Source organism: Lontra canadensis, unplaced genomic scaffold (assembly GCF_010015895.1).
Source record: "Lontra canadensis isolate GAN:19392208 unplaced genomic scaffold, GSC_riverotter_1.0 scaffold112, whole genome shotgun sequence".
Taxonomy (NCBI): Eukaryota; Metazoa; Chordata; class Mammalia; order Carnivora; family Mustelidae; genus Lontra; species Lontra canadensis.
In genome coordinates, this window is record NW_022631106.1 from 2,707,417 (window position 1) to 2,724,212 (window position 16,796).

Consider the following 16,796-nt stretch of genomic DNA (forward strand, 5'->3'; position numbering starts at 1 on the left):
TTAGAGTGTAATAATTAAGATTATTAAAAATATGTGTAGTGATATCTCCTATTTCATTCTTGATATTACATTTAAATGATTAAAATTTACTTACTTTTAATTTAGAATTTTAGTTTTTTAGACAGTGGACTTTACTAATATGTGATGAAGTAGAATTGGAGCAAAGAAAATTCCCAGATACAAAGAGAGGCATTGCATAACAATAAAAGAATCAATTCACCAAAAGATGTAACTATCCTAAGTGTGTGTCAACCAAACCACAGAGCCTTAGAAGAAATGAGACAAAAACTTACTGAGCTAAAAAAAAAAAAAAAGAAACTGACAAATCCACAATTATATTTAGAAACTTTAACATCCTTTTTCAGCAACTAATAGAACTGCCAGACTAAAAATTAGCGGGGATATAGAAAATCTGAATAATGCAATCAACCAATGAATCTAATTGATATATGTATTGCATACTGTACCCAATAACAGCAGAATACACATTTCCCCCCCCAAAAATCCATGAATATTCATAATTTGACCATAACCTGGGTCATAAAACAAATTTCAACAAACTTAAAATAAATTGCATCATAAAGAATATATTTTCTGACCATAATAGAATCAAGCTACAAATTAGAACAATAGAAAAAGTTATAAACATGAGGAAATTAAATATAGGTCGGGTGATTTTGAAGTGTGTTGTTTAATTTTTTTGTTGTTCTAATTTGTAGCTTGAGTCTATTATGGTCAGAAAATATATTCTTTATGCTGCAATTTATTTTAGGTTTGTTGAATGGATAAAGAAGATGTGGTGTATATACACAATGGAATACCATGCAGCCATCAAAAGAAATGAAATCTTGCCATTTGCAATGATGTGGATGTAATTAGAGGTATTATGCTGAGTGAAATAAGTCAATCAGAGAAAGATAATTATCATATGAGCTCCCTGATATGAGGAATTTGAGAGGCAGAGTGGGGGGCTTGGGAGTAGGGAAGAAAAAAATGAAACAAGATGGGATCAGGAGGGAGACAAACCATAAGAGACTCCTAATCTCACAAAACAAACTGAGGATTGCTGGGGGGATGGGAGTAGGGATACGGTGGTTGGGTTACGGACATTGGGAAGGGTATGTGCTATGTATGGTGGGTGCTGTGAAGTGTATAAGCCTGATGTTTCACAGACATGTACCCCTGGGGCAAATAACACATTATATGTTAATAAAAAAAATTGTTTTTAAATTACCCATAGGTCAAAGAGAAAGTCTCAAAGAAAATTTAAAATAAATATGCAGAACTGAAAATAAATTAAAACACATATCAAAATACGTGGGATGCATTGAAAACAGTTCTTTTTTTTTTTTTTTAAGATTTTATTTATTTATTTGACAGAGAGAACGCAACTAAGCAGAGTGGCAGGCAGAGGGAGAGGGAGAAGCAGGCTCCGTGGCAAGCAAGGAGCACAATGTGGGGCTCAATCCCAGGACCCCGGGATCTCGACCTCAGCCAAAAGCAGATGCTTAACCAACTGAGCCATTCAGGCACCTTGGAAACAATTCTGAGAGGAAATTTCATAGTACTAAAGTGGTGACACTAGAAAAGAGTAAAGGTCTCAAATCAGTTATTTGAGTTCTTATCTCAAAAAAACAAAGACAAAAAAAGAAAGAAAGAGGAGAAAAATAACTTCAGAAAATGTATAAGAAAGGCAAAAATAAAGATCAGAGTAGAAGATGATGAAATTGAAAATAGGAAAACAAGAGAAAAATCAATGAAACAAAAAATGTTTAATTTGAAAAAAGTCATTAACATTAATAAAGCTCTAGCAAGATGGACAACAATAAAAAGAAGGAAGACAAACATCAGAAATTAGGTAGGGACTATCACTACAGATTCTACAGCCACTAAACAGCTAATGAGAGGGTGACATGAAGGGAATTATATAGTAAGTACCTTCAAACACTATCTTCTCCATAAAAGCAATGAGAAAAGTGGCAAAAAAAAAAAAAAAATTCAGAATCAGCTTTTTTTTTTGGAACTTTGGCAAGGTTTTGCAGCAATCCAGGATGTATTTAAGATAAATGTTGGAATCTCAGTAAGAACAGTGAGCTCTTTGGTGTTTTAGCTTGGTCTACTCTCCTCCCTCCTTTTTTATTTAATTTAATTTAATTAATTAATTAATTTATTTTTAAGATTTTGCCTCTTTATTTGAGGGAGAGAGAGATCACACAGGCAGAGGAGGAGGCAGAGGGAAAGGGAGAAGCAGGCTCCCTGCTGAGCAGGAAGCCCAACTTGGGGTTCAATCCCAGGATCCTGAGATCATGAGCCAAGCTGAAGGCAAATGCCTAACTGACTGGGCCACCAAGGTGTCCCTAGTCCCCTCTGCTCTTGTTAGCCCCAGAGGAACCTTGAAAAGCAAGAGCCCACAATCACAGTGAAACCTAGCACCCGCCAGCCATTGAAGAAGGAAGAATGGGATTAGGGAGTTCTTTTAAAGCCTTATTCACAGGGAACTGTCATTATTTGATAGTCTGATGGTTCTCTAGAAGATCCTACTTACAAGGTTATCTTTATTGGACATGATTTGTAGCTCACCCAGTACAGAAAAGCCTGTCCTCTATGGGCAGTTGTAGAAAACATTTAGAAGCAATTGCTCAATTTACAGCTGCCTAAGGAAGTCAGCAGACTAACCATAAAGCCTAAAAGTAAAAGCTGGCGAATGAGCTATCTGTCAGGCTTAAGTACAGATACAGAAAAGATTTTTAAGTTAGAAACAGATATTACTTTACTTCATTAACTTTAAAAGTTGGATGAAAGAGATACATGATCATAGAAATTATCAAAGTTGGCTGAAAGTAAAGTGAAAAGTTTGTACAGACCAATAACCATAGGAAAAAAAATGAAATAAAATTCAAAATGCTATTCTCCCTGCCAAAGGTTTAAGGTACATTTAGTGGTTTAGGTGTAGTTTCTGAAATCTCTGGGGAACAAAGATCTTATACAAACTATTCCAGGGCACAGAAAATAATGGGCAACATTGCTTTATGCTCAGATGAGACAAAGAAAGATAAGAAAATTATCTTTCTTGCTTTCAATCATTGGTTTAAAATATTAGCTGTCAGGGAGGCCTGGGTGGCTCAGTCAGTTAAGCGCATGACTCTTGATTTCAGCTCAGGTCATGATCTCAGGGTCGTGAGACTGAGCCCTCCACTGGGCTCCACACTGGGCATGGAGCCTGCTTAAGATTTTCTCTCCCTCTCCCCCTGCCCCAACTCATACTCTCTCTCTCTCTCTGGCATTACTATTGATTTGTTCTATAAATATATAATTTTTTCTGTTATTGTTAGGGAATTTGGTTTCCCCTTGATTGTGCATTTTCTTCCAAGTATCTGATGTTCTTTGATTGTATACCCATTCATCCTTAGGTTCCCTGTTCACATGTCAGTAGCCGCTGTTTTTGTTTACGGTACTCTGCCTCTAATAGAGGAAGGAGGAAAACTTGCTCATTGGGTTGCTGGGCAAGAAGGAAGTTGGAGAGAAATAATGAAAGAAGTGGGAAGGAGGGGTAAATGTGTGTGCTGTCAGCCCTCTTGATCCAATCTTTATGTCTATTCTTATTTCAACTACTTTAACTTCATCCCACTACAGACTTATGGTGCTGGCATTTAAATAGCAATCCTGAGATTACTTCCTATAAGAGGTTTGACTTCTCCAAAAATATATTTGCTTAATTTTACATTTTTCTCATTTACCCAAAGGACACTGTTAGTTGATTTAGAGTGTATGTTCCCTGAAGATAGGCTCTATCACTAGATAACAAGTTCTTTGTGGAGCTTATGTTGAGCATTCCAAAATGATTCCTATTTGATGGTAACGATGGCAAGAATATTGGGATCCTCTATTCAATGCGTCCTTCTGTTTCTGATAGGGTCACTGAGCTGATAGTACTTTGGAAAGCCTATTGGTGTGTCCATTTATCAACCTTAAAGTGAAGAATGATTTCATTATAAATTCTATAGCTTTATTATTTACTAAGGCATCCAAGGTCTTCCTGATTGTAAGTATTTTTAGCCTGTATCTCCTCTTATATATTAACACTTGAGGAAATGTCATTGGGTTTCATAGCATCACATCCCAACATTGTAGCTGGCATTATTATTCTTACTGAAAAACAAAAACAAAAAACAAAAGGAACACACAGTGGCGAGGTAATTAATCATATGCTAATGGAGGGAAAGAAACAAAACAAGATGTTTTGTATGGCGAAACCCTTATTCTACCCAATAGACTCTGATGCCAGCCCTTGATGAGCACTGAGTATACTTGCTCCTTATTCTCACAATTATACCTACACTACAGTTGTATTGCAAAAACACGCTGATGCCAAAATGAGTAGGACTCTCTATGCATTAAAGCTGAATGATGGATGAGGAATTCCTATAGGACAGTGATGTGAAAGCTGGTCAACACAGTTAACATCCCCCATCACTTCATTTATATACTGGCCCTTAGCAGATGTTTTTTGGTTTGTGTGTGGTTTTTTTGTTTTTTGTTTTTTGTTTTTTAAATCAGGCACAGACTTTACAGGCTTCATAGAGTATAAAAATAAACTATGGGAAACATTACAACCATCTGGGACACAGATGCACAGTGAGCAGGAGATAGTGTGGATGCCTGTAGAAAATGACCATCAGTCATTCTTCAAACTTAGAACTTGTTGCCAAAAGCGGAAACCAGCTCTCAGTGTTAATGGAGTTATTGGCTGAGCAGTAATGAGGCTATTGATTGGACAAAAACTCCGTGGCCTTTTTCTTCTTCGGAAACTCTGAGCCTGAGCTTGCACAGCGTTAAAATGGACATTTCTCTTCACAAATACTTTCCAAAATGCCCTAGCAAATCTTCTTCACAAAGTAGTCTTTAAATATATAACTCGGTTTCATATGCCACCTAGCAATTGATTTCCATTCTCCAGAATCATCTGGTAAAAAACAAGCAAGTAGGCTAAGAAGAAATTAAAGGCATAAAACCATCATACCTATTCTATATTGTCTTCATTCACAGCTCTTTCTGAAAAAGCCATGTCCCCACTTCTTGGACTCATTATACACCTCTCTCCTCTTTACTTTATGGCATTAAAGGATTGTATCCACCAGTCCTCTCCGGGTGACTGCATTCACATTCAGGTTCCCACCTACATTTTTTAAAGCCACCTTCCATTAATATTGGGAAGGCAAAATCAACAGGATGCTGTGACTTCCGTGCGCAGGAGACAATTATTTTAGGTGGTACAGGTTGAAGGTTGTCAGTGAAGTGTGTATGCAGTAACAGGGGAAGCAACACACCAGCCAATGTGTCGAGCACACAGCTTTTACAGAAGGAAAACCCCAGTGAGCACATGAAAGTAAAGCATGCATTTCCTATCTGTTTGCCAAGACTGGAACCTATAGGCCTACTGAAATGAACCTAAATTACACATAATTACAGATAGATGGATATGTGCATATGTTTACAGATAGACGCACATGCACACACAAACACACAGAAAGCTTTTACTGCATATATTATTTTTACTGGTTGCTGGGCTCTTGTTAAGCAGGAAAGCCTTTCTGTAGAATGATTAGTTTAACTGTAAGTTTGAGAAGCTGTCGAATAAGAAAACTGCTCACAACTACATGCCTAACCATTCATTGCTCGGTTTCAGTTAGCTGGGTTTTATCAATGTCAGTGAGTATGCAATTGTTGACAGATATGGGGAAAGATTTCTTTTGAAACTCACACCAAAGCCTTGAGGAGTGTCTGTTTGGGCAGAGGCATCTTTTTAAAGGTTGTATTTATTTATTTGACAGAGAGAGGCACAGCGAGAGAGGGAACACAAGCGGGGGGGTGTTCGAAAGGGAGAAGCAGGCTTCTCGGGCAGGAGGGAGCCCGATGCGGGGCTCCATGTAGGGGGTCGATCCCGGGACTCTGGGATCACGACTTGAGCCAAAAGCAGGTCTGCTCAACCCACTGAGCCACTCAGGCGTCCCAGGCAGGGGCAGGTTGAGCCCTCCGCAGTGGACTGTCCGTTTCTCCACTGCAGTTGAAGACCAGCCTCCACAAACAGCACAGCTGCTCTGGACTCACAGTCGGTCACCATTCCTTTCTGAACAAGACATACAGTTAGCTTGATTTGCACCAACTATCCCTGGGGTGAGTGTGAGTAAAATCACAGGGGAATCGTATGAAGACCGAAAGCAAGGGGTTCCAGATTTAAAATGAACCACTACCATTGCCTCCCCCACCCAACAACAACAACTGCAAGCTTCAGCAGTTTCTACTAAGAATAACCTCCTGAGAAGGGAAGATTCCACTTTGTTTCTAGAGCTTACCATTTAATGAAATAGACAAGATTTCTGTTTCCATGGCCCAGAGATTTTCCGTGATCCCTCAGTTGATTTGACCTCTTATTCTCTGCGGGTAATTTAGCAGAGAGAAGTATGTCCATGTACATCCTGGGCCTAATTCTGTACAGTAGTGTTTTGAACAGTCATCACTGTGCTAAGAATCTTAGGAACTTCCCTGCTTACATAAAGGGAACCTAGGTTTTGGGCAGGCAGGGGCGCAGGGGATCGAGAATAGGAAACAGCGCCCCCTGGAGGAAGATGGTGAAACAAAGCTGGCGGAGAAACTGCTGGTGAATGAGGGGTGGCCCTAAAGCCCCCTTAACTTTTGCAGCTCTTGTTCTGTGATATCCCCAACTGTAAAATAGGTATTTTCACATCAGTCTTCCTGTTCATCTTCTTATACTCGAGAGTGTAATAATACCATGCAGGTCAGAGGCTCTTGACATTTTCCTTCTAAGGAACCACTTGCGATTTATCCAAAATTTTATGTGTTCCCATATTTGGCTGTTTTTAAGATCAGTACGAGATACCATCAATGGGAATGCCAAAATTGTGAAACATCAGGAAATTAATGAATCATGAGGTTTCGTGCGTATATATTGGGGGAGGTGAAACAGGTTTTCACTTCTGCCATAGCGGATTGGAGGTACTGGGGTTTCCCCCAACTTCCTGACCTACACGGGGGTGACCACGCCTTCCTATGGGGTGGTCCCTGGCCTGGAAGTCCACAGCTCTTGGTCACAACGGTCTAGTATCTACTGACCCACTGGAGACTGGAGAATACACCACTGCTATTTTTCTTATCATCCTTCTAGTTTCCAGATAATTTCTCAGAGCAATATGCTTACGGCTAGTTCTTTAGTCTTATTCCATTTTATCTCTTCTCGTAGAATATCAATTACATTTGCTTTTTAAACTGTTTAGCAGTTGTCCTTAAATTTGTTTGCATATACATGAATAAATAACCTAAGTCTGCCTTTAAACAGCACCATGGAGCTGCAGATACCTTTCAGGGTCTACTGGTGAGCCCTTCAAAGGCATTCTTAATTTGTTACATTGTTGTGGATTCCTAGCATTTTCTTCATATTTTTCTTAGTTTCCATCTCCAAGCTTACATTACCCATCTGTTCTTTCATGGGGTCTACTTTTTTCCATTGGAGCCCTCAGTGTATTAATCAGTTGTTTTAAATTCCTTGTTTGATAATTCCAACATCCGTGCCATATCTGAGTTTGGTGTCAATGCCCTCAGATTGTGGGTTTTTTTCCTTGTTTGTTTAGCATGCCCTGTGATTTTTTGTTAAACTCCAGCCCTAAAGGCCTTTACTGTGAGAGTTTATGTTAATCTGGCTAGGAGCTGGACTGTGTTTAACTTTTGTTATAACTGTAGGGGTTAGAGGCTTCAGCTTCCTCTAGGGTCCCTGCTTGTGTGTCCTCTGTTGTTTTGGGTCTTCCCTAAGTCTTCCTCCTCACAGTCTACACCTTGCTCTTTCTGCTCTTTCAGTTGTAACTCATTTACATTCGATTCCTGTTGATATGGTGGCAAGCTGTAGCGGAGTGGAAGAATTCTACAATTCTAATAATTAAATCTGTCTTTTAGGGCCTGTGTCTCTGGGCTTTGACCTTCACAAGGGATTTTTGGTATTATTACTATTATTGATGTTGTTGTTTTACCATTAAGCTGAGATAGGAAGGCTTGAGGGGGCTGGAATTGGATTAAAGCCCTTCTTCCTTGCAGGAAGTCAGGGAAGGCTCTGCTTAAGTTCTTCCCTTAGAAAGTAGGGCTTTCTCATGGAGAATGTTTAGGGCATATCACAAAATGGTTATCTTTCTCCTCCACCTGCCAGAGCGGGCAGGAAATATCTATTGACTTTTTGCCTTAAGAAACTGATGGAATTCCTGGAGGTAAAACCCTTGAAACTCTGGAAAATCCCCTATGACTGTGGCCTCCAGGAGTTTCTCACTCTCAAGCTAGCCCACACTCAGCACCCAGTAATTTGTTAAAATTGCCATCTGAGTGATCCTGCCAGTTTGACTCGGGTAGCCTCTACCCTAGGTAAGGAAAGCTTAGCTGTGAATTTCTGTATTCACCCTTCCCTACAAATTTCACGACAGCAGTTTGTCTTGCAACCTCACATCTCTGATGAGTACAAGAAAAGGTATTGATTTTCAGGGTTTTTTTTCTTTCATTTTTTGCTATTATTGTCTTAAGAGCAGGAGTGATAACTTGCAAGCTCTTTACACATTGGATCTGAAACCAGCAGTCTGGTTGTATAATCCTGCACCAGTTAACATCTCTGAATCCATTTCTCCCTTTATGACATGGAGATAATAAACCTTTTAGGCCTACTTCATGTTATTATTTATTTTACAATGCTTCATAAATGGTAAAGCACTAAGTTACATAGGGGTTATTACCAACTTGTCAACATCCCCCACAAATTTGTGGAGTTGTCACCAGGCAATAACTATTAAGCCAGGAATAACATTTCCTAGCTCCCTTGAAATTATTCTGTTCCCGAAGAATGAAGTAGGAGACATGTGCCCAACTGGTCCATAATAATGTCTCCAACGCTCCTCCATGCTCATTACCCTTCTCCTAGAAGGAGAGGATGAGACCCTGGAAATGATGGAACCATATAATGGAAGAAAAATCCCTGCCTATAAGGAAGACTATTGGTTGTTATGTGTGCAAGAAAATCATTTTATTGTCTTAAGCCACTGAAATCTTGGTGTTTGTTACAAAAGCTAGTGTTATCCTATCTAATAAAGAAATTAATACCTTAATACTAGAGCTAGTTATTTATATATATGACCTACTAGTTAGGTGCTGAGTGGTGCCAAAAAAAAAAAAAAAAGAAGATATTGTAGACTAGAAGGATTGAGACTCAGGTCACACTGTGGTACGATATTGAGTGAAACTGTCACCTGGGATAAGAATGACAAAGAGAAAATAGACTGTTTTGTTATAAAAATTGAGTGTTTAAAGATTCCAGACAATAGGAAATAAGATTGAAAAATACCTGAAACAAAGGCCCATTAAGATTTGTCAGGTGAACAGTGACTCAGCCTGAGGAGAAGAAAGATTATGGATGTGATATTCTCATCCAAGCCTTGTTTAAGATGGCTTTAGGGTAACAACTATTGACAGGGAGACTGCCCTGGGGGCAAGGAAGCAAAGCTATACTTTCTGCTCCCTACACCTTCCCTGATCCTTCCCATACACCTGCCACTTCCACTGAAACTTTCCCCACTTACCAGGGGGCCTGTGCTGCCCTGTTCCACCACTTCCCACGCCTCTCCTCTCTTGTGAGCTTGTTGTCCCGGGTTCAGGTCCGGAACCTCACAACCCTGGTGGTAAGGCTCAGAAAATGTACCTTGAACAACTTAAATTTCATCCAGTGGGGTGGCGAGGCTTGCTTCTTCTCACATAGCCACCATCTTGATTATTCCCCTCTCCTAATCCAGGTTTCTGCTGTTTCCTGCTTCTGGAGATTCCAGCTGAACAGGCCATACTGGGGTTTAGAAGGGGGAAGCAGGGGTATGGTAGGGGTGTGGGGGGAGTAGGGTGAAGGGTGAAGGGTCGAGTGTGGGGCATGGGAAACCAACATCCCTGAGAACCTTCTGGGACCCCTCCCTGGTCAGAGGCTCTTCCTCCCACACCCCTGCGTTAAAGGCTGCCTGCATGTGGTGATCTACTGCATCTCTATGTACAGTTAGCCACTATGAAAATCAAATTTCATCTTGGCTCTCAACCCTTCACTGTAATGGTTTTTGGAGCTGAGACCAATAAAACTAAAATGTGTGAGGAGAGAAATCCAGTAAGAGAAAGCAACTTAAGATACAACCCTGTTAAGTCAGCCTACGATCATTAAACTTTTAAACTTAAGATAGGGATTGCCCTTCCTATCTTAAGACCACTCCTGGGATGCAGAGTGGCTTCTTACTTCTTTTAAATCCAGGCTTAATGTTACTTCTGAGTTCTCACCTAGACTTTCCCAGGGCCTTCCCTCTGGCTGCCCATCTCTTCCTTACCCAGAGGCAGAGGACATGCTCCCTGGAAGGTGGGGCACCCCTCTGGCCTGGCCTCGCCCCACCCCCACAGAAGTGGTGGGGTGGGGGAGTGTGGGGGGCATCGGAGAAGGGTCCCATTGATTGGGACTGTTGGGAGAGGGAGGTCCTGGCTTTTGCCAGTAAGGACACCAGGAAAGAGGCAGTCAGGTTTGCTCCAGGTTTCTGCCATTAATCTCCCTCCCAGGAGACAGAGGCATGGACGCTGTCTCAGGCTCCAAAGGGAGGCAGTGGGTTCTGGAGGTGGAAGGAAGCCAGACGACCTCAGTGAGGGGTGAGGGCTGAGGGGCTGCCTAGTTCCAGGGGGCCATGCAGGGTCAGGAGCCCCGCTGGGTAGGGAGGGCTGCGGGAATGCAGGTTTTGGACACACTGTGGAATGCCCAGGAGAGGTTGTGGTGGCAGTCTCTACTCCTTTGGCAAAATGTTAGGAAAATGAACGAAATGCTAGAGAAAAATGACCTAAATCTAAATGCCAGAAGCAGGGGGTGGGGCTGGCACCCCAGTGTCCAACCTTTTGTTTCTAAAAGGAAGTGCTATCTTTTTAAATTAGGACTGACTTTAAGGCCTTAAATTCACATATGTTATTCAGACTTACGTTTCAAACAGAAAGAGGTAATCAGCTCATCAGGTATGAGATGATTTTAACAAGACTCCGCTAAAACTTCCTAGAAAATAACTCCTTTACATCCTTTGTGTGTCAGTTGAGGATGAAAGGCTACCACACTGGCTGCCCTTCGTCAATGCAGCCAACGGTCACACTCAAGCCTTGCCTCCCCTCCACAGTCCTGTCACCAGCAGCCATCTAAGAGGCCAGAGCCGCCCCTCACTTTCGCCGGGCCTCAAGGACCACATGTAGCCACAGAGCACGTTCCCTGGAACTGCAGCACATGGCAGGTTTGGCACAAATTTTTTATTTCCTTTTACTTTCACATTTACAAACTCAGGAAGCCATTTGGAGAAGGGGGAGGTTGAGGCTGCCTGAAGAAAACCTGGGCTCGTGGGCACCACACAGACTCGGGCACTCAGGACTTCTCACAGGGAAGCCTGGCCGGTCTCCCCGGAGCCCTCACTGTCACAGACATCTGAAACAGCAGCTATGGCCTGGAAGCCTCCATGCCTGGAAGACGCCTCGGCCCGGGGTTTTATTGCTGGTGAATTTGATTATCCAACTTAAGAGTCCAGGACGATGGCCTTATCAGAAATGGGTCCAGTGGTAAGCCTTTTGAGGAGATGAAAGGAAACTGGCATGTGTACACTGCACTGATTCTGCGGTGCCGGCCTGGGCCCCAGGCTTGCCTCTGGCCTCGGAGGGCCCGGCAGATAGGCATTGTCCATCCAGAGGTGACAAAGAGAATAATCAGGGTAGGCGTGCTCAATCCCACAGCAGCTGGAGCGCCAGAACCCAACCAGCATTCCCTTTCCCCCTGCTAGATGTCCCTTAAGGCCCCCCAAGATGCTCCCTCTCTCAGGTGGAAAGAATATACACAAGAATATACACACCCCTCTTTCCAAAGTTGCATCTCTTGGGCTGAGGGGAGACAACTGTTTGGCAGGCAGTTTAGAAACATGGACTAGAGGTACCTAGGCATAGATCCTGGGAAGATGGACTGCCGAAAAGTACCCTCGGGTCACCTCTGAGTTTCACAGGAACAAAAGAGTCATGGAAAGAATGGTTTGCCTCTGTGATTATAGCAGCGCCAAGATGAAAGCCAGGTGTAATTTTATTACTCAGATTTGATCCTGTATTAGCCCCCTGTGATTTTTGCAGACCATTAGCTTCTCCATCTTTCCTCAAAGTGCTGGGTGCCATTCTTGCAATCCTTCAGTGACAGGCGGGACCACCTCCCTCTCCAGGGGAGCCTCTAGTGAGTCTGACAAAAGAGGGAAATGACTCCTCCACCATGTAATTTTTCTTCCTAGACTGTTGGATTGCAAATGTTTGGTCCCATTCCCCTTCTGAGGAGAGTAAAGGCCTAATGGCATTGATAGGGGAGGGGACCGAGGGGGGATCTGCCAGGGCCCTCAGTGCACCTTATGTCCAAACTAAGTTGTAACGGTCAGGGTCCAGCTTCATTGGCCGAGGCATGCCCAGGTCCATGGGAGGCTGCGGCGTCTCCAGAAAGAGTGGAGTGGAGGACAGGACATTTCTGTGCTCACATCTCCCACCTGGTTAGCCTCTGGTCTAACAGATATTTGAATTCACAGTTCTATACATTAGTTTAACAAAAAATCTGGCTTCTGATACCCAAAGAGTTTAAAGTCCCCTTCAAAACGTGCATACAAGCGCCGGATGTCCCGTTTGCTGATGCCCAGGAAGTAGCGCTCCACCTTGGTTTTATTGTACACGGTAATGCCCGGAGGGATGGTGGGGTAAGACACCAGGTGGTCTATGCCGGCTTCTTTTAAGATGTAGGGGGCATCGTCCTCCAGGGTCTCATGGTGACCGATCACACTGTACTTTATCTCACAGGGTGCGCACAGTTCAACATACGTCACCCAGTGAATGATGTGGTCCCCAAACTGAAGGTCCAGCCATCTGTGGTTTGGATCGCCCAAGTACCGTACAAAATCTTCGAACTGGATGCCCCTGGTCTCTGTGCGGTTCTTCCTGTATTTCCTGATGATGCCTGGGGCAATCTCGTGCCTGTACCATGGCTCAAAGCGGGGGTTGTGAACAAACTTATCTTTAAATGCAGAAATCAGTCTTTCAAAGGGATCTCTGACAATAAAAAACTTAAAATACGTTTTCAAGCTAAGAAAAGAAATGAAGAGAAACATGCAGTTAGGCCACTGGCTGCCAGTGGTAGCCAGGGTGAGGGGGCACGAGGGCAGAGTGCCTGCTGGAGCGGCAGTGGCCGCAGCGGCCAGAACGCGCCCTCTGGTGAAGAGCAAGTTCCACACATTTCTGAATCCACCCAGCTGCCTTTGGCAGCAGAGCCTGTTAATGGCCCCCCTTATGGTGAGGAAGGAGAGGTTCAGAAACCATTAACTGTCCCAGGCTACAGGACTCATCACCCCAGAGGGCCACCGTGAAGACACTACTTAGCTCAACTGATACTCAAATATTTCAAAACTTCAAAGATGTTTGGAAGACTTGTTTTGGGGTACAGACCTGATAAGGTCAGGAACCCCGAGTGAGGTAGGAATGGTGGAGACCAGAGGAAGATACTCTAAGGGACCTCTGTATAAACACAATTCGCAGTTGCCAGGGGAAGGGCCAGCCAGAGTACGGGGCAGGTGAGAGGGGGAGCGGCGAGGCTGTAGCTCTAGCTGGCAGGAAGGTGGCCCAGGGCACTGCCCACAGTGGTGGGGGTGGCGCAGAGGCAGCCACAGGACAGGCCTGTTATGGTGCTGACAGAATAATGACAACACTGGCCACCGCCGTAATTACAGTGCCTACTCTATGCCGGGAAACGGCTCATGGCCCTATACGCCTGAGCTCATCTTCTCTCACAAGAGCCCCCAAGACACCAGCGCTCACCCGGGCAGACAGGCCCGCACTTAGCTGGAGACCTCTCAGATGCCGCATCTAACACCTGCGTTCTACAGGTTTTGCACAAACTGGGAAGACTAAACAACCAGCACTAGAAGTAATGAGAATCAAATAGCCAAAAAGCAAGGGAGGTCAAAGTTCCTTTGGTGCCCTGACATCGACTTTCCGCTCATGGGTTCAGATCCTTCTGAGCCTTGTTCTGCAGTGTCATTTCACAGCTAATAACAAGAAATTTTCAGTTTCCTAGCTAAGTCATTTTTAACATGCCTAGTCTCTATCCTCACTGTGATCAGTGAAGTCTGACTCTCTTTGCCTGTGTTAGGTCCAGTCCCCACCACCTGTCCTCCAGGCAGCTACCACGGAAGCAGAGGCAAGGCCTCTGGAAGAAAATTAAAAAACTAAGTGGGGTTCCCCTGTAATCCAAATCCCTTCCCTGTGACCTAAAGGTTATATTCAGTAAAGAATCCATAAAACTTAACAGAATCAAAGCAGAACAAAAATGACTATTCATTTCTCTTAAGAAAATTATATAACCTTTGTTTTAATGGACTGCATGAAGGTAAGGGTGGAGAAGATTTTCTGAAATTCTCACAAAGGTTTGTGAATTTAAATGCACTGAACATGGGGCATGTGCTCAGCTGCCTCTCACAAATGTAAACCTAAAGCCCCCAGCCGTCCTTGGAGCAATCTGAGGCATATGGCAAGGACAGACATGAGCCTCAGGTTTTACCCAAATTCCCCTCCCCTTAGGAACCTACTCCTACCGCTTCTGAATTTCTGCATCACTGAAGGAAGATAGACGAGGGAGGCCATTCTTCTCATGGTCATGAACCACATTTTCAGGGATCTCTTCAATGGAAGGAAAAGCTCCTGGGAAGGAAACATGGGAGAACAGGTTGGCTGCCTCAGTGCTACCCTTAAAGGAAGATGCCTCTTACCTTGGCCCCCATGTTCCCTGCAAGCTCCCCTTAAATCCCAGTTTAGGTCCTTTAATTCCAACTGCTTCTGCCAGCAGGATGAGAGAGTGAAGAAAAGCTTCTGGTAATCCATAAGCCAACTAGAGGAAACAGACAAGTTGGGGTGGGGAGAGCAGGAAACAAGGGTGGGGGGCGGTAAACACTGCTAATACCTACCCCTGGCAAAACACCTAAATTAGGTGAAATTGTACATTTTAAAAAAAGATCTCTGTGTGCAGAAAGGATTCCTAAAATGAGCAATACTCATTCTACTTTGAAACTGGGGGGAAATGCCAGAGCAGCAGGACCAAGAAACATACTGCTGGCTGATGCCCCCATTGGGGGCCCATCATCCCCAATGGGCTTGGGTCTCCCAGCTCCACATCCCTAAGCCTAAGGTGGTTCCTAGGCAATGTCACCACGTACCAGACTACAAGTGGAAAAGCCAACGGGTGCTGGGAAAACCTGGCCAATGCTGTGGGAATAGTGTGATATAGCTGAGGCAGGGGACGAGGAGGACAAAGTGTCTAGGAAGGCAGGACAGGATCAAAGCCACAGCGCCCAGGTCAGTGCTGGGGTCCTGGGTGGACCCCATCCTCAGGTTGGTGGACTGGGCGGATTTTTTATTCTCTTCTCAAGACAAATAGACACAAAGCATCGGTATCCACGAAGGTTCTAGCCAAGCCTCCACAAACCTTCCCATCTATCGTTGTGTTAATCCTGTCGTGTTGCAGTCTGGCAGGGAAGGATCTCTGTTGGGCCATCTACACAGCAGCCACTGGCTTGTCTGTTTGATTCACCCCTCCTCCCAAGGATGTAAACACCACTCCAGAACTCTGTGCTAAGTGCTATGGATGGCCATGAAATGAGCCAGACAAACATCTGCTCTTGAGGGGTAATGGAAGAACCAGCTCTGGACCTGCTCAAGTACTTGTCCCCATGTAGGCGTCTCTAGGGATGACCGAAGAGAGCCACAAGGCCCATCTTCTATTTTATGACCTGGCAAACCTGCCCCCATTTTTTTTTTTTAATAAACATATATTTTTATCCCCAGGGGTACAGGTCTGTGGATCTCCAGGTTTACACACTTCACAGCACTCACCATAGCACATACCCTCCCCAATGTGCATAACCCCACCCCCCCTCAGACAACCCCCCTCCCCCCATCAACCCTCAGTTTGTTTTGTGAGATTAAGAGTCACTTATGGTTTGTCTCCCTCCCAATCCCATCTTGTTTCATTTACTCTTCTCCTACCCCCTTAACCCTCCATGTATACCTGCCCCCATTTTTATCCTGTACTTCTAAATTGGTGTTTACTTCTTTAAAGTCTAATGCTTTGAACTATGGTGGCAGATTTATAAGACTTTTGTGTATTCATTGTTTTAAATTTGATTTGTGACCTCATTTTTTTGATATCAAAAATCCAATACACTGTCAGATTACTCAAGAAACACATTAGTTATACACCAGAAGATGAGGCAAGTGTCTCCCCCTCCCACCCAACAACCACAAAAAGGCCAAATGAAGCAAACAGGAAAAGGACCAAGGACCACCAACTCTGAGCACAGCAGCAGGGGTGGTGGGCTGGAGGACAGAGACCACAGGGCCGCCTCCCACGGAGCTCTGAGGGCTGATCCTGGCCTGGAGTCAACTGCTGCTGAAGGGAATTATGTTCCTTTTGAGGCTGAAGTTAACAGACAGAGCCCATAATTATCTTGGACCAATGCAGGGTAATTGGGGTTTAAACAAACAAACATGGTATCTGAAAAGAGCAGTGAGTAATCAAAACCAGTAGAGTATGAGGTCACTTTTCAACGACCCAATTTGTTCCCAAATAAACATCCGATTTCCTGAAGCAAGTTGATTCAATCTTCTGAATATGGAAGCTCAGTATAAAATGGGGACCCTTC

General features: G+C 43.7%; 1 protein-coding gene across 1 annotated transcript in view; it reads right to left on the reverse strand.

Annotated features, from left to right (window-relative positions):
* Positions 1 to 11,326: 11,326 nt before the first annotated feature.
* CHST10 (carbohydrate sulfotransferase 10) overlaps positions 11,327 to 16,796 on the reverse strand; it is a 29,827-nt gene continuing 24,357 nt past the window's right edge. Inside the window, exons 7-8 of the mRNA XM_032840299.1 lie at positions 14,694 to 14,799; positions 11,327 to 13,188 (exon numbers count right to left, since the gene is read on the reverse strand). Coding sequence (XP_032696190.1) covers positions 12,651 to 13,188; positions 14,694 to 14,799 — 644 coding nt within the window. The 3' untranslated portion in view covers positions 11,327 to 12,650. The remainder of the gene's footprint in view (positions 13,189 to 14,693; positions 14,800 to 16,796) is intronic.